Source organism: Marmota flaviventris, chromosome X (genome assembly GCF_047511675.1).
Source record: "Marmota flaviventris isolate mMarFla1 chromosome X, mMarFla1.hap1, whole genome shotgun sequence".
NCBI lineage: Eukaryota > Metazoa > Chordata > Mammalia > Rodentia > Sciuridae > Marmota > Marmota flaviventris.
In genome coordinates, this window is record NC_092518.1 from 95876680 (window position 1) to 95902584 (window position 25905).

A 25905-nucleotide genomic window follows, 5' to 3' on the forward strand; every position below is an offset into this window, starting at 1 on the left:
AGATTTGATGATAATATATAAGGAAGAGATATAAGCAAAGTCATTTTGGTGTAGATTTTGAGTGGAGAATCTTGTTACAAATCTTCTCCTTAGCTCTAGCATTTTTCTTCTTCTTTTTTTTTTTTAGTTCTGGGGATTGAACCCAGGGCTTTGTGCATGCAAGGCAAGCACTCTACCAACTGAGCTATATCCCAGTCCTGCATTTTTGTCTATTTGAATGGAAAAATAAAGGACTTTAAAACTGCTGGTATTTCCTATAGAAAGTTAGAATATTTGTCTTAGGAGATTTCTTGGGTGTTTAGCTTTGTGCCTCTTTTTCATGCATTCTCAGTGGGGCAATATTGTTCTCAATAGCCTCAAAATTGATTTTGGTAGGAGCAAAGAAATCTTAGCTATTCCAACAGTTTGTGGTCTTTCAAAGCATCACAGTACATAGATGCACAGTACTTTTGTTCTATTACAATTTCAAGTGGAAGTTGAGAAAAATCTTAAAAAAGTTTCCTTATTGGTGGTACTGGAAAACTTGAGAATCACCATTCTATTCCTTCGGGAGTTCTGTTTTGGTCTTTACAAAAAAATGTTTTACAAAAAAATGCCATTTAAGAATGCTGTAGGGTTTTGAAAACTAGCTATAATAATGTATGTTAGTTGCTATTGGAAATCTTGTTCATTTGTCTGATCTGTGTAAGACTTCTTAGAGTTCTTAGGATGGTAATATGGTATATTCTTTTGTAGAAACAGAATTTTCTTCTTATGAGGACTTGTTCAAGTCAGTGTTTTGTGGCCTGCTCATTTGTAATTAAATCCAGTGAAAAGTATAGAGAAGGCATTGGGCAAGTAGTTAATTGGTTGTCACTTTAAAATCAGAAGTTTACTTTTAAATTGTTCTTCTATTTTGTATGTCCTATGAGCTAAGAATGATTGTTAAGATATTTTAAATGATTAAAAATCAAAAGAATGTTTCAAGGCATATGGAAATTATATGAAATTCAAAGTTGCATAAAGCCTATTGGAACAGTCATGCGTATTCACGTGTGCATTGCTTCTGCTAATTACAGCTACAAAAGCAAAATTGAATAAAGCACATGGCATGTAAAAGCTGAAATGTTTTATTATTTGGCCTTTTATCCCCCAAATTTCTTAACCCCCACTTTTTTTCCAGTATTGAGGAATGAACCCAGGGACACTCTACCACTGAGAGACATCTTTAGCCCTTCTTTGTTGTGTTTTGTGCTGGAGAATCAAACCCAGGGCAAAGAGCTTGCCAGGCAAGCGCCTTATCACAGAGCCACATTCCAAGCCTGTCCTTAGCCCTTTTAATTTAATTTTTATGTTCACACAGGGTCTGCTAAATTGACAAGGTTACCTTCCCACTTGGGATTCCCCTCCCTCTGCTTCCTGAGTAGCTGGGATTACGGGTGTGAGCCGCCATGCCTCGTTTATCCCCACTTTTTAAATAAAGGAGAGCTCCCCAAATTCACATACATACACTTGATAATTTGTCTTCTTTATTTCTTCTCACCAAAACTAAGATATATTTAGGAAAACCCATAGGACCTTAGGTGTGATTAGCTGATTACCTTGGATTAGCATCATTTAGTCTTTTTGGATTATTTTAAAGCCTAAAAATCAAACTGAACATGTGGATTATTTTATATGAATAAGGTAGGCAGTTTAAAAGCACAAATCCTTTTTATTATAACTATCTCTTTCATATGCCAAATTATCTTACCTGTCTTTGTTTTCTATCCATGTAGTCGGGACTTCATTCTTTATCGCCATCCTGGAAAGCCACCAACTTGTATCACGGAAAATGGCTATGAAGACAAGGTAAGAAGATGAGTAAATGTCAACTCAAAAGAAATTGAATAATGCTGCTGGATTATGACATATTAAGAAATAATCTTTTTAAACGTAATTAATGAAAAAATACAATGTACATGAGAAAATTCTATGCTTTCAGCCTTTTCCTTGCCAATCAGTCATCCCCAGTGGTTTTAGCTACTATTCTAAGCTGATCTGTTCTTGTTACTCTAAAAACCTTAACTGATTCCTTATGGACCACAGAATAAGGCTCAAATTCTGAAAGTAGGCATTTAGTATCTTAAGGTACCAAACCTCATTTCCAATTCCATTGTCTTCCATGCTTAGTTATACAATTTTTCTAGATAATTTAGCTTTCATGCTTTCTTTTCCTTTGTACTTCAAGTGTCAGTTCCTTTAATAACTTCCCCAACTCTCCTGGAGTTGCTTTCTTCATTTTTGTTCCCCTAGCCATTTTGCCAGTATTTATTGTATTATTTGTATTCATACCATTTCTCTCATATAGTCTAAAAGTTTCTTGAGGGTGGAGATAAGGTTCTACTGCCCAGTAAAATACATGGAAAATAGCAGGAGGTAGTTTTCTTGTTTGAGAACACTCAATATAAAAATTGTTTTTTCAGCCTATACATTTCCTTTCAAGAAGGTTTTAGGAAAAAACTTTTATATTATTTGATCAGTGGGTATAGGACTACCCAATATTTGAGTTCATTTTATACCATGAAGCAAAGTTCATGCAACATATTAACTATGATGATGTAAGAAAAGACTAGACACTGGAAGAATTTTAAGGATGCTTTTATAGTAATCTAGGCAAAAGACCTGGACTAAGTGCTATTAGGAATAGAGAAGAATAGTGGGAGATAACTTTGAAGGTAATTATAAAATGGGACATTAACTTGTTTTACCAATAGCCACTATCTAATTTGTTTAGCAAACATTAAGCCCTAGAATATAACAAATACTTTTTTGGCTTTTTAAAAAAATATGTATTTTTTAATTATAGGTGGACACAATACCTTTATTTTATTTTTATGTGGTGCTGAGGATAGAAACCCAGTGTGTCACGCTTGCTAGGAGAGTGCTCTACCTCTGAGCCACAACCCCAGCCCACTTTTCTGGCTTTTAAGGATACTAAAACTAAATAACTGTAATGAAGGCTTTGTCTTTCAAGGGCTTAAGGGACTATGAAGATAGACATGGAAATAATTAATTACAGTGAAGTGATGGTTTATAATAAATGTAAAATGGCACAAAATAAAAAAGACCTCTCTGTTAGAGGGGTTTAGAAGGCTTCATGTTGAACTCAGACAATGATTCCATCAAATGTGAAGGATAGGCTATTCAGAGGAAACCCCATATGCAAAGGCATGGAGGAAGTAGGAGACCCTTTGGGACTTTAGTAGTTGTGGGGAGGGCAATGCTGAAAAGATAGGTTATAGTTATGTATTAAGGAGTGGAGTAAGCCATGCCAAAGAATTTGTCTCTTCATTCTAAAAAATAGTTGATTGAAGCTCTTTTTCCAACACAGCTTTTCAAGTTTTGAAGATTTTCAAACATTCAGATAAGTTGAAAGAATTTTATAGTGAACATTCATATACCTACCATCCCCTAAAGCCTTTTGACATTTTAATATCCTTATTTTATCATACATCCATCTCTCTGTCCATTCACCAATCCAGCTTACTTTTTGATCATTTTTAAAAATTCTTTAGTTATACATGACAGTAGAATGTATTTTGACATACCATACATACATGGAGTATAACTTCCCATTCCTGTGGTTGTACATGATGTGGAGTTTCCTTGGTCGTGTATTTACATATAAACATAGGAAAGTTATGCCACATTCATTCTACTGTTTTTCCCATTCCCATCTCCACTTCCCCCCCCAGTTTCCCTCCTGTCCAATCCGGTGAATCTCCACTGCCCCCCGTCCCCTGCGATTGTGAGACAGTATCTTCATATCAGAGAGAACATTGTATCTTTGTTTTCTGGGGGATTGGCTTATTTCACTTAGCATGATAGTCTCATTCCATTCATTTACTGGCAAATGCCATAATTTCATTCTTTATGGCTGAATAATAATTTTTGATCACTTTTAAGTAAGTTTCAGACATCACTACTCTTTTTATTTTTTAAATTTGTTTTAATTAGTTATACATGACAGTAGAATGCATTTATGCACTTTGATATACATAGATGGTATATAATTTCTCATTTTTCTGAGTGTACATGTTGCAGAATCATTGGTCATGCAGTCACACACACACACATATATATATATATATATATATATATATATATATATATATACACATACAGTAATAATGACAGTTTCATTCTACTATCTTTCCTATCCCCACATCTCCTCCCCTCCCTTCCCATCACTTCCCTCTACCTAATCTAAGGTAATGCTATTCTTCTCTAGTGCCCCCCACCTTATTGTTAATTAGCACCACATATTAGAGAAAACATACAGTGACATAGCCACATCAATGTTTATAGCAGCTCAATTCAAATAGCTAAACTATAGAACCAACCTAGGTGTCTCTCAATAGATGAATGGATAAAGAAAATGAGATATATATATATATATATATATATATATATATACACACACACACACACACACGCACACACACACACATACATACACACACTCACACTCAATGGGATATGGGATATTACTCAGCTTTAAAGAAGAGTAAAATTATGGAATTTGCCAGTAAATGGTTCAAGTTGGAGAATATCATGCTAAGTGAAATAAGCCAATCCTACAAAACCAAAGGCCAAATATTTTCTCTAATATGCAGATGCTAATTGACATCACTACTTTTAACCGTGAATCGTAATTGAAAGTTTTTAGGGGAAGGTGTGATATAATCAGAGTTGTTTGAGGAAGGGGAGTGTTAGTTTTTGTATTTTAACAACTGTGTAGAGCATTGCCTGAGGTGAGATTTGTATATTTAGATCTTTGCCAGGTAATGCTCAGCCCATTTTTATTTTGCTATGGGGTTTGTCTGAATTGCCCAGGCTGGTCTCAAACTTGGAATTTTGTCTCCTCTTTCCGAGCTGCGGGGATTATAGGCATGTGTTGCCACCTGGAAACAAGCATGACTTTTGAGTTTTGTTTTTTTTTTAAACCAAGGATTGAAGGAATTAGCTAAGAAGTTAACCCCTCAATTTTTGTAGTCATCTCAGTGTCTTTCCAAGAGAGACATGAAAAAGTTTCTCTAGCAGTATTCCTCCTATATAATGTATTGATATATTGCTGTTGTAGATAGCTTTTGAATGAATCCCATCAAGTCCCTTTCCTCCCTAAGTCTGAACTTGAGATTTGATGTAATTTCTCTAGTTATTCATAGAAGTTAGGATGGTATTTTTGATTTTTTTAGGCATTTTGTTATTTTCAGTGACTCAGTTTGTAATTGTTACCATCTTATTAAAAATGTGCAGATCAGGACTTATTTGGTGTATTAAAGGAATGTGACCAAGGCTCACAGAGGAACTTCATTAGTGATTTTATTTTTGACATTTAAAAGTCGCGGTCAAGAAAATATCTTTTAGGAATAACTAGCATTTACTTTTTCATTTTTAAAGTCATTTTAAAAATTAATATATTCATTTAGTTTATCAATTACTGATAAAACAATTTCTGGTTGGTTATCTAGTAAATTTCATAACTGTAAGATGTAACCTTAACTTTGTTATGTGTGTTTTTCTTCAGATTCTTCTCTGCTCTTCAAGTAATGGTCATTATGATTCTGTGTACTCAAAACAATTTCAATCAAGTGCAGCCATTTGTCAGGGTATGTGAAATCTTCATAAATATTTGGGTGTGATTTCACACAATTTGTTGCTAGTATTTAAGTTGCTGGATTTGTTGTTTATGTTTAACTGGGGATTGAACCATGGGACACTTTACCACTGAGCGATATCCCCAGTCCATTTTTAGAGACAGGGTCTAATTAAGTTGCTGAGATTGACTTTGAACTTGAAAATTCCCTGCCTAAGTCTCCCAAGTCACTACAGGCATGCGCCACTGTGCCTGGCTGTTGCTAGTCTTTAATTTGAGGGATCCGCTACATATAGCTTAAAAAAAAAAAAAAAAAAAAACTTGTTGGTATCTATAGAATTTGTATGCTGGATTGTGACTTTTCACACTTATAAAAATGTCACATTTTGACAACTGAAGTTTTGGTCCTTTTTTTTTTCAGCTATATTGTATGAAATTCTCTATAAAGATGTCTTTGTTGTGGATGAAGAAGCATTGAAAACTGCAGTTGAGGTATTTCGAAGTGGTTCCAAAAGGAACAGAAACATTGCTGTGACTGGAAGTGAGAATGCCTGTATTGATTACAAGAATTCAACTGAGGATAGGTAATAATGGAAAAGGGACTGTTACATAATAATCATGTTTCTGTGCATCATGATTTGAAAGTGGAAGGGACCTGGCAAGTTTATCACTTAAATTACATATGTACACAAACATACCTGTATATGTATGTTTAGGATGTACATTTCTTTTAATGAGGAGAGAGAAGTTTTACTAAAAAGATAAGCGTTGTTAGATGCTCAGACTTTGGAGTTTCTATTCAAGTCATGATCCATTTAAAAAAAATTTTTTTTAGTTGTAGTCGGACACAATACCTTTATTTATTTTTATGTGGTGCTAAGGATCGAACCTGGGCCTCGCACCTGCTAGGCAAGTGCTCTACCACTGAGCCACAACCCCAGCCCATGGTCCTTTTTTTTTTTTTTTTTTTTTTTTACTGGAAGAGACTTTAGAGTTAGCATATGATTCTCAAACTTTAATTGTGTAAGAATTATTCAGAGTGTTTATTATGCAATTTCCTGGACCTAACTTCACTTCACAAAATTTGAGGTCAGAGGGTCTAGGAATCTAGTTTTCAAAAAATAATTACACCCAAATATTTTGGTATAGGTAGGCTGTGGATCATTATTTCAAAATGATAACTGAGGTTGAATGCTTACTTCACATATACATCTAGCTCATAGAAAAATCTCTTGGGCTAAGGGAAGTTTTAGGAGTTTTTCAGTGTCTGCCTCTGGTATACAGTAGGAGTGTAGATTATGTACTTCTGAGGAAGCAGCTGTTATTAAATAAATTTAGTCAAAAACTTTGGGGTTTAGAAAACAAAGTGGGTATTGAGTGAAAACTTATTTGCTTCATTTTTTAGAACTGAGCTGATTTACCACTAGGTGGTAGTATAGTCATTAGACATGAGACCAGTAACTTCTGCATTTATATAAAGCTCTTTGCTCTAAATCTTTTCAATTAGGACTGATGAGTGGGGTGCTTCCTGCAAGGCTGAAAATACACTAGAGAGCCATAATCAAGAAACAGAAGAATCAAAGGTTTGATATTTTCTGAGGCAAAGAATTTTCATAATCTAGTCAATGTAACCTAAAATTATTAAGATCAGATGATCTGTTCTAATTATTATGGGGCTGAGAGAGGAGTTGGTCATGTTTTCTTGTGTGAAAGTGCTACCTATTTGAAAATGTAAAATGTGTGTTTTCTCTGAATTTTTATTCTTATGAAATTTAAAAATTTTGAAAACAAACTCTGGATATTTGAAAAACTTAAGAAGCTTTTGTTTTTAAGCTAAAACAAAATTACAAACAATATATTATTAGTCTTCTGATGCTAAGGTTTAGTTTGTTTTCATTGAAGAAAATTATGCCTTTTATATTCTTGAAACTAGGTGCTAATCAGTCTCTTAATTTGGAGAAACAAATTTTATGATCTATGGGCCTCAAGTAAGTTTTCAGTTGAGACTTGCTAAATAGGGCATATACTGTTACAGTAATCTGTGTGTGCCTCAAATGCTGGTAATTTTGGAACACTTTTTAATATGATGAAATCTTAGGAAAACAGGAGAAAATGGTATTCTTTTGGAAATTTTAACAGAAGTTGACCAAAATAAACTTGGCATTAGCATGTGATTTTTAGGATACAGAAACATTTCTGTATATCAAGATAACATTTGTTGACTAGCACAGATTGAATTTTTTATGGACAAAATACCTTTATTTTTATGTGATGCTGAGGACTGAACTCAGTGCCTCACAGATGCTAGGGCAAGCACTCACTCTACCACTGAGGTACAATCCCAGCCTGGGACAGTTTTTTTTAAGAGACTTTTTAATGTAGCATTTCTTTTAAATAATACTGGATTCCCAAACAGTTTTAGATTTTTCCAACATGAATAGTAATTTTCAACCAACAGCCTTGCCATATGTCAGACTGATTTTGGGGGGTTGGGAGGTACCAGGGATTGAACTCGGGGGCATTCAATCACTGAGCCACACCCCTGGCCCTATTTTGTATTTTATTTAGAGACACGGTCTCACTGAGTTGCTTAGCACCTCACTTTTTTTTTTTTTTTATTATTGTTGAGGCTGGCTTTGAACTGGCGATTCTCCTGTCTCGGCCTCCTGAGCCACTGGGTTTATAGGCCTTTGCCATTGTGCCCAGCCAGACTGAATTTTTTAATCCTGGTCTACATTGCATTGGTTTATGAGTGTCCTGAGTTGTTGGCTGTTCCAGACAATATTTCCCTTTTGCCATCTTAAAACTTAGATTATTTGAACTGTTAGACTCCTGATATTAAAAGCATGGCGAAATTCATTGTCTTTTTTCTTGTTTTAATTAAGAAGGGAAGGGAGGCAATGTGCATAGTTTTAAAAAAGAAGAAATGAAGAGGGAAGAATGAAGCTTCCCTCTTCACAGAAGGAGGATATAAGCTAGGGATGGTGAGTCTATAGCTTGATTATTTGTGTTTTAGTCTCCAGAAAATCCATCGAAGATGCTCTTCCCCTATAAAGTGCTCAAAGCCTTGGATCCAGAAATCTATCGTAATGTAGAATTTGATGTTTGGTTGGACAGCAGAAAAGGTAATGAAACATCAACAGAATACTTACTCATTACTGCTTCAGGAGAATAATTTTCAATTTGTTTCTTATAAGAGACATTTCATCATACTGTTGAAAAAATAACGCAGCATGATACCTTTAATCTTATTCATATGATTTAAATCTCAAGGAGGAAACAAATTGGTTTAGAAGTTGGTTAGATCTTTGGGGAGGGATCTTTTAGGGTCTAATGCTTAGCTGGAACTTAAAACTGTGCAAAGAATATTTGGAGATAGATATTTGATAACTTGTAACCAGAAACATTTAGTGACTGGGAGTAAGCTCATCTGAAATTTAAAGAGTTGAGAACCACCCTCAATGAAAGATGAATAGATCAGACCTGTATATCAGATCTGATTCACCAGCTATTTTTGATCCATGAGCTAATAAGAATGGCATTTAAATTTTTAAATTTTTTAAAAAAATGTTATTTGTTCTTTTTAGTTATACATGACAGTAGAATCTATTTTGAAATATTTAAACAAACATGGAATATATCTTATTAGGATCCCAGTCTTGTAGATACACACGATTTTCAGATTCACTGTGGTATATTCATACATGTACACAGTAAAGTTATTTCAGATTCATTTCACTGTCTTTCCTATTCCTATCCTCCCTGCCTTCTCTTCATTCCCCTTTGTCCAATCAACTGAACTTCTTTGACACCCCTCACCCTTGCCTTATTGTGGGTTAGCATCCACATATCAGAACATTTAATCTTTGGGTTTTGGGGATTGGCTTATTCACTTAGCATAATAGTCTCTAGATCCATCCATTTTCTGGAAAAATGTCATAAAGTAATTCTTTTCTATGGCTGAGTAATAGTCCATCGTGAATATGAACCACATTTTCTTTATACAGTCATCTTGATGGGCATCTAGGTTGGTTCCATATGTTAGCTATTGTGAATTGTGCTGCTGTAAATATTGGTGTTGCAGGTTTGCTGTAGTATGCTGTTTTAAAGTCCTTTGGATATATACAGAGGGTCTTTACATTTTTATTTTATTTAAAAAAAAATTTTAGGTGTTGATGGACCTTTATTTCATTTATTTATATGCAGTTCTGAGAATCGAACCCAGTGCCTCACACATGGTAGGCAAGGGCTCTACCACTGAGCCACAACCCCAGCCCCTACATTTTTAAATGGTAGGAAAAAAAGCAGTATATTGTGCTACACATGAAACTTATATAAAATTTAAATTTGATTGTACATAAATTAGGTCTATAACAGATTTGAGTAGTTCTAACAGTCTGTATAGTCCATGAAATCTAAAATAGTTAATCTTAGGCTCTTTACAGAAATTCTCCAACCCTTGAAATAGGTAATTGGTTCTCTCTCCTGTGACTGAATTGATCAAACTAAAACTTAAAATACTGACTTCAGCATAAGCCTTTAACATTGAACTCATTGAACCTCAGTGATCCTAGGTGTAGTTAATTAGAATGATGTTAAGCCTGGTCCTAATGTAGTAAGTTGTTTAAAAAAACTTTTTTGGGAAAAGCTGCATAGTATTACTTTCAGATTGTACCTTTTTAGTGTTTGACCAATGAGATTACAAACTCCCAGTGTTCACCTACTTATGTTTTAAATCACAAAACTTTTCTGGCCAAGTTGCTATAAATTTACCACAGGAATAACCCATTAAGATTGATAAAATGGCTTTTGGGGACTTTCCTCCTAGATTTTACCTTTTAGTGGTAACATTGTCAAAAGTACCATGGTAAAAGTGAATTAGGACATTAAATGATGTTAAGTAAAGTAGGAAAGGGACCAGTTCAGTTGAATTTTAATCTATTTTTTTCTTTTAATGATAGAACTTCAAAAATCTGAGTACATGGAGTATGCTGGGAGACAGTATTATCTGGGAGACAAGTGTCAGGTTAGTTTCATCTTTAAAGAATCAATGATTTATTCTTCTAAGATTGTGCTTTTAGTCATTATTATGAGCAAAATAAGATTTATTACACAGTGCTAGAAAAAAATGTTTGTGTTAAATTCTAATTATAAAGGCTTTTGTGGTGATTAGATAAAATGATGTTCTATGTGCCTCCTTCATTGTCCCAGATTGTCAATGTCAATTCTTTTAAAAATGTAGACATTGAATTCTGTTTTGGGGACAAGTGATAATTTTGTATTGCAGGAGCAAGACCTATAAATAAACACTGAACTAGGTGTATTATCATGACTTTTGTTTTTCAGGTTCGCTTGGAATCAAGTGGGAAATATTATAATGCTCATATTCAAGAAGTTGGAAATGAGAATAACTCTGTAACAGTATTTATTGAAGAATTGGCAGAAAAGTAAGAAATAATAATTTGTTAAATTACTAAGATCTTTGGCTCCTGATTCAGCTTTTTTATAATATTAAATTGAAAGTTATGAGGATGTTAGTAGGAGAACCAGATTCATATCTGGTACTGCCCTTATTATCTTGAACTTTAAAGCATTGCTGAAGTGTGAAATCTCAATATAGGTATCACTTATGGGTAAAAGTTTCCAAATCATGTCATTGTCTTGTTACTAGAATTTTTAACAGTTTGGATAGCAAACCATTTTTCCAATTATGTTTTCTAAGTTTTTGCCAGTATTCAAGATAAACTAGTCCAATCCTTTTCAAATTTTACCTGGAGGACTTCTGAAAACACAGATTTGAGCCCAATCCCCTTAGTTTCTGATTGAGTAAGTCTGGGGTGGAGCCCCCAAATTGGAACTTTTAACAAGTTTCCAGGTGATGCTATTAGTCAACTTTAAGAGCCTTTAAACGATGTTGACCTAACAAACAAAAAACTTCAGCAGCTGAAAACAATAAAATTCATTTTTCTCATTTAGCATGTTCATGATGAATCAATAAAGGAAGACCCAGGCTCACAAAGGCTCTGTTTTGACACATACATCCATAATCGCAGGCAGGGAAAATAGTGAGAACATGACAGATCACTTACTGGTCCTTAAAACATCTTAAAATTTTATGACCAAAGTAAGTCAATGGAGTGGGGAAACTGGATCCTCCTTTAAGGAGGGGTAGCAAATATTTGTGAATTAATTCTGTCTACCAGTTTGTGTTGTAGACAGTGATGATAATACAAACAGCTGTGAAATTTTACAAACTACTCTGCGGTTTTTTAACCGAAAAGGAAAAAACAAAAAGCAACCAAACCTATGTAGGGAAGCTAGTATCAACAGGTTTAAAATATACTTGAAAATGAAGTAGGAGTGGGGTTTATATACTGAATTAGAGTTAAGTCTGTTGCAGTGGTTTCATGGTGGTATCTTTAACTTTAAGGCATGTTGTTCCACTGGCTGACTTAAAACCAGTTACACAAGTGACACCTGTTTCTTCCTGGAATGCCATTCGGAAAGGAAGAGGTTACCAGAAAATATCTGGAGGCTTTGTCCCAGAAATGGGTTTGTACGCTTAAGGTTTTCTTTTATTTCCCCCATTTTGTAGCCTTCCCCCCGTTTTTTTTACTTACCTGTGTTGTACTTTTTTAAAGGTATATCATATGTCCTGTTGTAGCATAGGGTTTCGTAACCTCCTCACTATTGGTGTTTTGGGATGGTGTAAAGGGGTCTGTCCTGTGAATGGCAAGATGATCCCTAGCTTCTGTTCACTGGATGCCAGTAGCACTTCTGCCTAGTTCTGACAACTAAAATGTCTCCAGACATTACCAAATGTATCCTGAAGAAGGGAGTGACAAAATTGTCCCAGAATGAGAAACCACTATTCTAATGGTAACCATAAGCTGGTATAGATTTTAGGCTCTAAAACTTGAGGGGAAAATATTTTTCAAAGAACGAGCAGAATACCTCCTAAATAGCCAGTAGTTGGGCAGAGTGGCACATCCCTGTAATCCTGGTGACTTGAGAGGCTGTAGCAGGAGGATCACAATTTTGTGGCCACCCTTGGCAGCTTAGTGAGACTGTCTCACAATAAAAAATAGAAAGGATTGGAAGTATAGCTCAGTTTAGAGTTCTTACCCACTATGCATGAGGCCCTGGTTCAATCCCTAGTATCACCCCCCCACCACCAAAAAAAGCAGCTAGAGATATTAAGGATACTTTCTTTGAAAACAGTAATAAGGGGCTGGGATTGTGGCTCAGTGATAGAGCACTCATCTTATGAGTGTGAGGCACTGGGTTTGATCCTCAGCACCACATAAAAATAATAAATAGAGGCATTGTGTCCATCTACAGCTAAAAAAAAATTAAAAATAGTAATAGTGATGCAGGGGACTGGATGACTTAATGTTTTGATGACAGAATCTACCTGTACTAAAGGTGCTCAAATACCTATTGATACAGAAATTATCTGTTGGTTTTGCTCTTCCAAGTGGAGTATCTAGTACATCCATGTAAAATACAAAAATTCCCTCCATCTATTTTTGGGGGGTGGGGTACTGGAGATTGAACCCAGGGGCACTTAACCATTGAGGCACATCTCCAGCCCTTTTGTATTTTATTTAGAGACAGGGTCTCACTAAGTTTCTCACTAAGTTGCTGAGGCTATTTTGAACTCACGATCCTCCTGCTTCAGCCTCCTGAGCTGCTGGGAATACAGGCATGTGTCATGATACCCAGCAATCCATTTGCTTTGTTAAGAAAAACTTTTTAGAATTTAAGGCAGTGTGGGAACACTGGACCTTTTGCTTTGGTTATGAAATTTGTTACTTTTTTGCCTAAAAGCCATGTCGGAGATGGACATGAAGCAACGGAAGAAATTGTTCAAGAAAGTTCGAGGGAAAGAGGTTTATATGACTATGGCATATAGCAAGGGAGGCTCCCTCATCGCACCCAGGCTTCAGCATGAGATGCGTTATGGGCATGAACCTCCACTTCACTACTCACAGACAGGAGGCGATGGTTTATCCGATGAACATTTTCATTCTCCGAATTCCTCTCAGAGACAAGGTCGGGGATATGGGATGCCCAGGTGAGACTTAACTGACTTTCATGATAATGTCTTTATTTAGATCTTGGAAATAATTACTAGACATAATTACAATAGAATTGAAAAGTTCCTTAGTAGTCTGAGTATCTTTTATACTCTTTGCCTAAAGAGCATAGAACTGATGTATACTTAAATTCTTGTCAAATGAGTTCGTTTGCATATTTGCATTCTCATAGTCTAAGGAAATGTGAAGCAGAGGAATCGATGCTCAAAGATAGAATGCCATCAAAATGAGTGTCCATGTGATACATGGTATTGAATCCATTAATATTGGGTAGGCCTGATACCAATATTACGAATAGCAAAGCAGCTCTTGAATATTTTCAGAAAGATGTGATGATTCTATTTAATAGAGACTGAAGAGTCAGAGTAAAGAGTTCTGTTTTCCTTTCCCTTCATTTTTAGGGATTCACCTCGCTTTCTAAATAGGCACAACATGCCGGGCCCTAAAGTTAGTTTTTACCCTGGCCCAGGTAAAAGGTGCTGCCAGAGCTATGATAACTTCTCCTATAGATCTCGGTAAGTATTATAAGTGTTAGGAGTCAGAAAAAATGGTAAGTGTAGTTTTATTGCTGAGCAATGATAATATGGACTGATTTTTAAGTGTCAACTTTGAAATGTTTCGATTGTTACTTAGAAATCACGAACAAATTACCTACCATATTTTATCACATTTCCCTTTTTTATTTTCTGAACTACGCAAGTTCATTTAGACGTAGTCACCGCCAGATGCGTTGTATGAATAAGGAGTGCCAGTATGCCTTTGTCCCAGTGAATGGGCAGATACCCAGTGGCTTGGAAGAAACTATTACATTTTATGAAGTTGAAGAAGGAGGAGAGACTGCTTATCCAACTGTACCTGTAAGTAACCAAAGCTTCACTTAAAAAGCTAATTACTAGTTGGGGTTGTGGCTTGTGGCATAGTGCTTGCTTAGCATGTGTGAGGCACTGGGTTCAATCCTCAATACCACATTAAAAATAAAGTGATTATGTCCATCTACAACTAGAAGTATTTTTAAAAACTTGTTTTTCCTTTTTTTTAAAAAAGTAAATCAAATGTATAAATTTTAACATTTTTCTCTAAACAATAAACGCCTTCTTCAAAACCATGAGCTTTCATCTTAGAGCCTTTTTTTTTTTGGTACCAGGATTGCACTCAGGGGCACTCAACCACTGAGCTGCTTCCCCAGCTTTGTTTTTGTATTTTATTTCATTTAGGAACATAGACTCAGTGAGTTGCTTAGCACCTCGCTGTTGCTAAGGCTGGCTTTGAACTTTCAATCCTCCTGCCTCAGTCTCCTGAGCTGGACTACAGGCATGCACCACCGTGCCTGGCTCATCTTAGAGTTTTTAAAGATGTGTGATGAAACTTTTTAAAAAGTTATTATTAAATAAGGGGTAGAGGTAGACAATCTTACCCCTATATATTGGCTAATATTGTTTTTTAAAAATATTTTTTAGACATTGATGGTCCTTTATTTTGTTCATTTATTTATATGCATTGCTGAGAATTGAACCCAGTGCCTCACACATGCTAGACAAGCACTCTACCACTGAGCTGCAACCCCAGCTCCAATATTTTGTTTCCTTCATCATTACTTCACATATTTTTATTCTGAAAAGTACAATTTTAAAACATTTACTTAGAGACTTTTTTATAACAGCAATTCACAGTGTTAGTTTCTTTAAAAATATCCCTCTAGTTTTTTTCTGACTAATGAAAGTGCATGTGTATATGTCTGTCTTTGGTATAGAACCATGGAGGTCCTGCTACAATGGTTCCTGCTGCTTCGGGATACTGCGTTGCAAGACGGGGACATAGCTCAGGCAAACAGACTTTCAATTCAGAGGAGGGCAATGTTCAGACTGACAGTGGTGAGTCAATTATTGTCAAATACTTTTTAAAAGATGATTCTATGGCATTAGCACATCAAGGCTATGAAGTAGACCACAGGTTTGGTTTTGAGTTTGAAAGAATTCAAAGTTATTATCTCAGCTTGCTGGTTTTTCAAAGATGTCCTCAAAAGGTATTATTTCTCAAAAGAACAGACTTCTGTTTAAATAAGCCACTGTAGTGTTATAAATCATTTTCAGCTTTCTGCATAGGTCTTTGATTTAGAGTTATGATTTGGTGAGTTATCAATGGAAAATATCTATTCCTTATTAGTAAGGTGCTATTTTTTAAATTTATTTTTATGTGGTGCTGAGGATTGAACCCAGTGCCTTACGCATGCTAGGCAAGCACTCTGCTACTGAGCTATAGCCCCAACCCAGTAAAGTGCTATTTATAGTTGTTCTCATCATTTGTATATGTTAGCCTTTTCATTTGACTAGTTTTTATTTTACAAGACTACTGCAAAATAACTTCTTCACCCATAGAAATCTATCTGTATAAACACAATGACGCCATTCATTTTAATAAGTAATTATGTTTATAATTTAATGTAGTTCTTACTGTATCCTCCTGAGGAATGTGGTATTCCTGTTTTATATATGAGGAAATTGAGGTTCAGAGGTAAATGATATGGCCAAGGTCATACCTTTGGTAAATGGCGGATATATAACTTTTTGTAACAGCTTTATAATTTATATACCATTCAATTACCCTTTTAAAGTGTAAGGTTCTGTGATTTTTACTATATTCAAACTTCACAGTTAATTTTAGGACATTTTTATTATCCCCAGTAGAATCTATATCACTAGGGCCCACTCATCATTTACTACCAAACCCTCAGCCCTTGACTATCACCAGTAATGTTTCCTATCTCTATGGATTTCACTTATTCTGGACATTTCATATAAACAGAATCATATATTATGTGGTCCTTTGTGATTGACAGAGATGGGTCCATGTCTAAAGTTGTATATTTGTACCCTTAACATACCTTCCACTGTGGATTGTGTTTATTTTTTACCATTTACTATTAAGTGATATCTGTCTCCTGGAAGAATTCTGGATGATTGGGGTTTGTGGTATTTGAATGACTTGATTATATTAATTAGGTTCCTTCTTTCTTGTGATATTCTTTGTGCTACTTATATTTAGGAAAATAAGAGTAGATGTTTCTAGGAATTGAATGAGGGCAAAATCTTTAGTACAAGTGTGATCTGTAAAATATTTATACATGCATATGCTTAAGAATGCTCATATTTTGCTTTTTTATTCAGATGACTCTTGTCTTTTCCTTTTAGCTGTCATGGGTAGCTTTAAATAGTTTTCTCACCCATAGTGGCACATTTGTAGTAACTTAATCTTTGTTCTCACCTTAAACCCTGCTGTCCTGAGGAGTTGAAGGCCTGTGTGATTTATGAGTGATGTTTCAGAATCAAATCCAGTTTAGACTTCTGGTGTTTTATTTGGTGGAAATCTGCCAAATTGAAGATTGATTTTTCTCTGCATTTCAATGTTATAGTGATTTTTTTAACCTTTATTTATTTATCTATATGTGGTGCTGAGGATCAAACCCAGGGCCTCACGCATGCTAGGCGAGCACTCTACCACTGAGCTACAATCCCAGCCCTATAATATTTTTTTATAACTTTGTTGTTTATATTTTTATGTGGTACTGAAGTCCGAACCCAGTGCCTCATATATGCTAGGCAAATGCTGTACCACTGACCCACACCCCCAGCCCTGTTATAGTGATCTTAAAGTAAAATATTTCATATTTTATTGAGTCATCTTTTGAGGAGAAAATGATTTTACAAGTATTGCATGAAATAGGCTGAAAAACTAATAAGGCTTGAGATAGTCCTTTAATGTCCACCTCAGAAAACTATGGGGTATAGTCAGATTACATTACAGTCACTACTTGAGTGTTAACTATATATGTTACCACCATGCTAATTTCTTTTCATTTAACTTAACACTCCTCAAAACCCATATGCACTAGGTATTTTAATCCCTATTTTTACCATAAAGAAGTACAAAGATTAAATAAGTGGCCTAAAGTTACGTTGTTTGTGTGTGTGTGTGTGTGTGTGTGTGTATGTACACTAGGGATTGAACCTAGGGATATTCAACCACTGAGCCATATCCCTAGCCCATTTTTTATTTTTATTTTTAAATTTTGAGACAGAGTCTTACTAAGTTGCTGAGGCTGGCTTGGAACTTGTGATCCTCCTGCCTCAGCCTCCCAAGTCACTGGATAAAGTTATGTTCTTGATTGCCACACTATACTACTCTTACATGGAAAAAGTGGGCATAGCGTTCAAACAGATGTAAAAGCCCTAGCTAAGAGCTAAGGGGATTTTGAAGAGAAATTTGTACTATTTGTAGCTAATCCTTAGATTCAATGTCTATTGAATACTATAAAAACTCCAATCACTTTCAAGAATGTATGCATTTTAGTTTTGAAAATATATTCATAAAACTTAAGAGAAAAAAAAGCAAGTGTTGTCCTTTTGGATCTGCTGAGCTAAAAAGACCTATGTAAACACACTTTTGTCTTGCCTTTTTTTCTAGGGGAATATCATGAAGAGTATCTTTATCCTTCAGGTCAGTGAGATGTAATCTGACATTTATCATTGTTGGTGGAATTTCAAACTATAAATTAATGCTACTTTTTTCCCCCCTTTGGCTATATCCTCTAGAGCCAGACTATGAAACTTCAGGTGTATATAGCACAACTGTGTCTACAGCAAACTTGGTAGGTATTTAATAATAGCAAATACTAATAATCTCATATCCACTATGTATTAGACCACTGTTCTAAGAACTATATATATAAATTATTTAAATCAGAATAGCCCTATGAGGCAATTAATTATATTCTCATTTTGTAGATGAAATTGAAGCATAGAAATTAAGTAATACATCTAACATCATACCACTTTTATGAAATTAATTCTGGTTAGATCTATCCCTTATGAAGTGGTATGAGAGGACATTCTAACATTGGTAGTGATGATCATTTAGAAGATTTTATTACAATTTTTGTATCAAAATAGGCTTTAAATTCGAATATTATTAACAAGTATACTTTCTGATTATGCTACATATCCAGTGAAGGTCTATAGGAAGGTTTGCTCAGGTATTCAGGCTGTGGATGCTCCATCCATTTTTGCCAAAGCAGGAAATAAAAGGTGATAAATGGTGCATCGGGTCTTAAAGCTTTCACTGTAGATGACGTATTACTTTCTTTTTTCATTTTGTTGACCACAGAAGGTCTCACTAAAGAGTCTAATCTCTGTGTGCCTGGAAGGCAAAAATTTGGAAATATTTCGACAGCACAAAGAACTACAACATTCAACTTAAAAATGTATTTTCCTCCTGCAGGCAAAATACTGACTTCTACCCCAAAAGAGACAACCTAAAAAGTCCTATTCAGTGTAATCAAACTCAAAGCACAGGATTTCTGGGTAATGTGTAAGATTCTATATATTGGGTCCAGGTACAGTTCCTCTTGATCTTGAGGCCTGAACCCAAAACCACCAAGTTTAACACCCCTCTCCCAAATTTACAGTGGTGGGATAGTGTAAAAATTACAGTAAAGTTCTTAACTAGTCAGAAAGGGGGAAAGTATAAGAAACATAGTTAATGGTCTGTAGCAATTCTGAGATTTATATGGGTACACATTGTGAGGGCTACCATGCTGCACACAGGGACTATTCTCTGATTTATTATTATTGGCCATATTTGAAGTAGCCACTGGAGGATAATCCTTCCTTGGTAACTGAGTGACTTTCTCAGCCTGCTTCATAGAGAAGATAGGGGCTCAAGGATTTTTATTTCCCTTGAATGGTTTTAGTCCTGGCTCATGGTTTCTTTGGCTCTGAGTTGAATTTATTTGGATTCTGTTTGATTCCTATGTTTCTGGTACCAAAAGCTATACTAACAATTCCATTTTTATAGATATACTACTTAGATTTGCTGTAATTCTTTGGTTTCTTATCCCTGAGTTCTTGATTGCAAGTACATTGAGCTCATCAAGGATTGATGGAAGGGACATACCTTTGGACACTTTTTCATGAGGTGTTTTGTCTAAGTACACAGATTATATCCCTAGTTGAACACTTGCTTTGAGGCATCTTAATGCACTCAAAGATTTTAACAGTGATTTTATTTAATGCTGCAAAGCTGAGTTTTAACTGGTCTTCATCATCCAAAGCATTTATATTATATAGTTTAGGGTTGAAACATGCTTTCTTCAATCTTATGAGTCCCTAGATGCAAGGACTGTCTAGTCTATTCACTATCATTCCTTTCTACACACTGCCAACTTTTTCCTACATACATCTCTGAAAAGACCTTGCTAAACTGCTGATAATAGTCAAAACATAATACTAACATTTGCATTTCTAATTCATTTCACCAATCATTATCTCCTTCCCAGTTAGGTTTTTGTTATGGCAGCACCCTACTTCTACTTACCAGTTTCTGTTTCAGGTTTTGCTGCATTAACACTCTTCCACCCGCCCCACCAAAGACTCGGTTGACTGCACGTAGGAAAAGCTGTCCTTGCTAATGTTATATGTCCAGTGCAGGGTGGTTATGGCCTTCTGTTCATCATTGTCACTCAGGGATCTGGAGTGATGGGCTCATACTTTCACAGTTCAGCAGGACAAAAGATACAGAAATTGAACATTGACTATTAACATTTCTGCTCATATTTCATTGGTCAAATAACTCACATGGCCATACCTAACTTTAGATGGAACTAGAAAGGCATTCCTACCATGTACCCAAGAGAACTGGAATAATTATTTTCTATTATCTAATTATGATTAATTTTAACCTTGGAATCTTCAGGTACTAAAACTTTTGTTTTACTGTTAAGTTTTCTATACATCTTGGAAATTAGAAGAAAATTCTGATGCATAATTATTTTCCCTTTCTTGTTCCTTCTCCTACTTTGCCCTTGTTAGAAAAATAGTATTTTCCCTACCCCATTATTATTATTCTCATATTGAGTATACTTTCAATACCATCTCTTGAAATAGCCATCCAAATGAAAAGGTAAATAAAAATCTTATCATTATGGGTGACAGGAAGGGACACTTCATTGTTCCTTTAATTTCACTTTTTCCTTGTTCCTTTTTGTTCTGAATTCATCATATGCCCCTAGAGCTTTGAATCTCATAAGAGATTCCACTCCCAGCCCCCAAATCCAAAGCAAATTTATAAGTGATTTTTTGCTGCTGTATTTTTGTTGCCACAGTAATCTGTTATGCATAAGTCTAAGCCTTTTTAAATGATCTTTACTTTCACAAAAACAAGGTCTTGGGTCACAGGGAAATAGTATTTGAATCCTTACTCTGTTAACATCCTGCTTAATTAGGATGTAGCTAAACAAGCACTGAACCTATCCTTGTCCCAAACTACATATTCAGATAAAAGGCTTTCTTTTAGGAAAACTGTTATTGGTGTTTGAAGCTTTTAGGGCAAGAAAGACCTACTAAGAAGGTGTTTCAATCCATGACGACTGGTTGGTTGTGATGAGGATAGGTAATATAGCTGTCACCTAAATTAGGTACTAGAATGATACCTTTTGAACCATTGTCTTAGTAGTCACTTGAAAACTTGAATGATTTCAGGACATATCACTTTCATTTAGCTTTAAAGATTGAAACAAAGCAGATATTTTATTAATGTGTTGGCTTCTGGATTTCTTTGTTCAACTATATTTCTGTATTCATTAAAGTCTCTTCAGGACAGAAGACCATGTTCTTTGTCTCCTCAGGATACAGTTACCTCATACAGCTACCCCCAGAAGGTAATCTCTTAGTATTAGCAAGCATTCATTTACATGGTCTGAATAGAGGAAATGAGTTTTCTCTTTCTTTACCTTCATCATACTTCTAAGCATCTGCTTGTGTTTCTTTAAATAGTATTTTAATCTTGTGGCACCTGGCACAGTGATTCATAAATTCATTCAACAAATTGATTAAACATCTATGGTATTCCAGACACTGTTCTATGTGTTCATGTTAAACTACTCGTACTTTACCATGAAACTTGTACATAATGAATGAGTTAATATTAAATTACCTAGCAAAGTTATCTTTGTTTTACTGAAACTTAAATGTAAGGCTGTCCTCTGGAATTCAGAGTCAGCATAAAGAAAGGAAGCTGAAATCAAAGAGTGAATAGGATTGTCTGGGAAAAGGAAGAGGTTGAGAATCTAGAACAGAGCCTGCTGTTCACAAAATTTAGAAAATGAATAGTCAAGGATGGAAGAAAAGCATATTATGCTTCCATATTGTAGAAGTTCTGAAGAGGGAAGAATTTTGAGGAACAGTCAAGTGTCACTTGCTGCCAAGAGGTCAAACAACATAAAGATTAACAAGAGTCTACTAGAGTTTGCCATAAAGACCACTGATGACTTTGAATGCAGTTTCAGAGGAACAGAGTGGGTAGCAGGCACTCTGCAGTTAGTGGTAAGTTTCGGAAATAGGGGCTGCCAGTGAGGACGGTGTTTAAGAGGAGTCTGTTACCATTGATTACCTCTTCATGCTCATCCCTGTAGTAGATGCTGTGAGAAAGTAACCTGTTCTCTTGAGGAGCTTTTTCCTAAGCAGCAAAAATTGCAATCTCATGAAATCTTGAAGTTAAAAAAATGCAAAGCACCTTTTATATTTAAAAAGTGTTTATGTGGGGAAATGTGTATGCATATATGCATTACAAATCTCTGGAATGATTGGCAGGAAACACAGAAGTGACCTGGTTGGGAAGAAGGCAACTAGGTATATGGAGGACAGGAGTTTGAAGGAAATTTTTCATTGAAGTTTCATTGAATCATTTTGTTTGCCTTTTCGGGAAAACAAAATTAAAAAGCTTTCAAAATAATGTCGTGTCTTCTAAAAGAAGTAACCTTTCTATATAGGGTTTATACAAAGTTTGACTTTTCAGTGTTTTACTTATCAAAACAAAATATTTCCTATAATGTAGGTTCAGATAAGAAACCAATGCTGTTAAAGAAGCCAAACTTAAGAATTCTGAACTTTCTTCTATACTTACAGATGATGGGAAATTCTGCAGCAGTTGCAGCTTCCTGTGCCAATAATGTTCCAGCTGCAGTCTTATCTAACTGTACAGCAGCTAATCAAGCTAGTAATACCTCGCCAGTTTCCTCACAGAATGTTATTCAGCCTCTATTTGTATCTCCACCTACAGGAGGTAGATCAGGTAGGTTTTTAGTGTTTGCTTACTTTGAAAGCTCTTTTCCTATTCATAAACATGTACATACGAGTATTCTAGCTATTAGATAGGATAATTTTATAATATCTTGAATTTTAACTTATTAAGTTTGTGGTGCTATTCAGGAATCCATGAGATTTGAGAGTCAAGGTTTCAATTGGCTCCAGTAAGATTCTGTGCCTATCATATGCTACTGACTGCTTAGAAGACTTGTACTAGTTTCTAAAACTTGAGTTGTTATGTTTCTCACTTTATTGGATAAATTTCTAAAAAGTTTGCTGTAAAATACATTCCTGTGTAATGAATTATGTTCCTATAAATATCATAATAAAGAATATTAGGCTCTAGATTTTAAGAATCTAGGTTAAAATCCCAGTTTTGCAGCTTATTAGGTGTGTAATTTTGGTCATGTTACTAAACCTTTTTTATCTATGTGCTTGGGAGTATGGATAGTACTAATTCATGCAGTAGTTGTGGAATGGAATGATTTAATATAAATTAAAATTCTCAGAATTCTGAGAAGATCATGGCAACAACAGCATAGCTTTTCTGAGTCCTCAAGTAAAAACCTACAAACAAAATCTGCAACAAAACTAGATGATATGGTATCCACACAAACCCTCAAATTGAAGTAGGTAGGGAGAAACTACCAGCACAGGACTTTTGAATACTCTCAGGTTTGTATGGGAGCAAGAAGCTTGAAGCACTGAGGATGTTATATAGACTGAAGAATAGAATAACCCCAAAAGAAATTAGAGTGGCCAATTTGGAATAAGTAGCTAAAACTGGGAAGGGATTTGATCTTTCTAATAGTAGGAGAGTGTATGAGCCACTTGATAGAAGAACCAAAAGGTTTAGAAAGCAGTTTAGCCCCTCAGACCTGACCTTGCAGTGCTCCCTTTTAGGGTATTGTTTCTCACTGAGGAGAAGTTTCTGGGAGTGGATTCAGAATTGATCATGATGGGGGAAAAGACCAGGTCCAGACTAAAATTGGGGAGGACAGAACCAAGGAATCCTAGAAACCAGTTATATTTTGAATATTCCACAAAACAGAGCTTAATGAAGTCAGAAGACTATTCCCCACTTGTAAAATTCATGAAAATTAATTTTGCATATAACTAAAAAAAGAAAAGCATTAAGGTAAAATGGTATACAAAGATATGTTAAGAAATATTAGAATAATATCCCTGCCAGGCGTGGTGACACATGCCTGTAGTACCAGTGGCTTGGAAGGCTAAGGCGGGAGGATAATGAGTTCAAAGGCAAGGCACTAAGCAACTCAGTGAGACGGTATCTCTAAATAAAATATAGAATAGAGCTGGGGATGTGGCTCAGTGGTCAAGTGCCCAAGTTCACTCCCTGGTAACCTTCACACACACAAGGTCTGGGGATATGGGTTGGTGGTTAGGTGCCCCTGGGCTCAATCAATCCCTGATAGAAAAGAAAAAAGATGAATATCCCTGCAGATGGCAAAAGTATGCCAGAAATTAAGCTCAGCAAACTTAAAATTGTAACAGTCTATTTCAAAATGAGGTAAAGAAATTAACAAAATACTACAGAATGTTAAAGAATAACAGAAGTCAGAATTAGAAAAACACATGAGGCTACAATATTCAGGAAAGATTTAGAAAAAGAAGACGATCATTTTAGTAATGACAAACTATAAAGAGCCCAATCTAATATATATACTAGCTAGAAAAATGAGGCCAGGCATAGTGGGGGAATGCCTATAATCCCAGCCCCTCTGAGGCAGGAAGGCTGAGGCAAAAAGATCTCAAGTTGGAGTCCAGCCTCAGCAACTTATTGCTATGCTGTCAAGCAAGGCAATCACATGTGATAATTTAAATTAGTTGCAATTCAATAAAATATTTAGTTCTTCAGTCACTTAAGCCTCATGCTAAGTGCTCAAAGCCACACGTGGCTAGCAGTTATGGTATAGGACAACACAGAATATTTGTACCCTCATAGAAAATTGTCACACAATAGTGTATAGAGAATGAGGTTTGAATTTTTACCCAAAATATGTTTCAGTCATTTTTTTTGCATTAGTTTTGGTGACCCCTTAAATTTTGTGCTGGAGCACCTCACCATACCTTAGTCTTGGCCCTGTTCTTTGATCTGTAGAGAAGTGGAGCCTTACTGTATATATTTATATTCCCTTCTGAAATGTCCTAAAGCAGCTGCAGCTACATGGATGGGCGAAATGCCCTATGTTGATTTCTACTAATATCAGAGAAAACAGTACTTCTCTCTTTCTGGAGCCATCCCTTGAATTATACCTGTTAAGCTTATGGAGCTCAAAGTCTGAGGATGTCATGCTTATGCATTTCTAGAGCAATTGAAAATAAAAGCCTTTTCTTAAAGGGCTTACTGTACAGACAGTAACCTTCAAATTTCTTTTACTGTTGATTTAGGCCTATGAGAATGTATTAAACTATCTCTGTCTACTGGCCTGCTATTTTCCAACTGAGTACTCCATGCTACTTTTTTTTTTTTTAAGAGATGGTGTGGTTTGTTTTGAGTGCTAGTTTTAAAGGAATAAAGGTGTTTTTTTTTGGATAAGCCATTTTTTTGGTTGGTTCATAGATTTAGAGCATTAGGGGATATTCTGAAAATTAAATTCTTTTCCCAAAAGTGGAGATTTCTAATCATATGTCAAAATTCTAAAATAATTGAGCAAATTTTAAAAATTTACTGTTTAATTGAGACACAGTAAAATTCTTGTTTTGATGCTCAGTTCTATGAGTTTTTAATAAATGCATAAAGTTGTATAACTGCCACCACAATGAAGACAGAATTGTTTTATCACCCCCCAAAATTGTTTCATCAACTTTTAGATCATCCTAAGACACAATCTCTTATTACTATTAGCCTGTAGCTTTGTAAAAAGTACAGATGAGTATGTTACTAGTATTTGTCACTGAATGAAAACAGTATGGATTAGTTCTTGCTAAATTACCAAAATAATAAACTTGCATAAATTGTTCCTATACTAACCTCAGGCTACTTGAACCCAAATATTCAATCCTTTATTGAATGATGCAATGAAAC

The 25905-nt window shown here is 35.3% G+C and overlaps 1 protein-coding gene across 5 annotated transcripts in view; it reads left to right on the forward strand.

The window, feature by feature from the left end:
- Alg13 (ALG13 UDP-N-acetylglucosaminyltransferase subunit) overlaps positions 1-25905 on the forward strand; it is a 72021-nt gene that overhangs the window by 32177 nt on the left and 13939 nt on the right. For 3 of the 5 annotated variants that reach the window (XM_027930805.2, XM_071605996.1, XM_071605999.1), the window contains 16 exons: positions 1758-1830; positions 5552-5633; positions 6042-6204; positions 7128-7203; positions 8637-8745; positions 10582-10646; positions 10967-11067; positions 12051-12172; positions 13451-13697; positions 14121-14234; positions 14420-14576; positions 15470-15590; positions 18181-18213; positions 18309-18364; positions 21359-21430; positions 22677-22842. In XM_027930805.2, the coding sequence (XP_027786606.1) occupies positions 1758-1830; positions 5552-5633; positions 6042-6204; positions 7128-7203; positions 8637-8745; positions 10582-10646; positions 10967-11067; positions 12051-12172; positions 13451-13697; positions 14121-14234; positions 14420-14576; positions 15470-15590; positions 18181-18213; positions 18309-18364; positions 21359-21430; positions 22677-22842 (1757 nt within the window). The remainder of the gene's footprint in view (positions 1-1757; positions 1831-5551; positions 5634-6041; positions 6205-7127; positions 7204-8636; positions 8746-10581; positions 10647-10966; positions 11068-12050; positions 12173-13450; positions 13698-14120; positions 14235-14419; positions 14577-15469; positions 15591-18180; positions 18214-18308; positions 18365-21358; positions 21431-22676; positions 22843-25905) is intronic. The other 2 variants (XM_071605997.1, XM_071605998.1) reach the window with 2 other exon arrangements.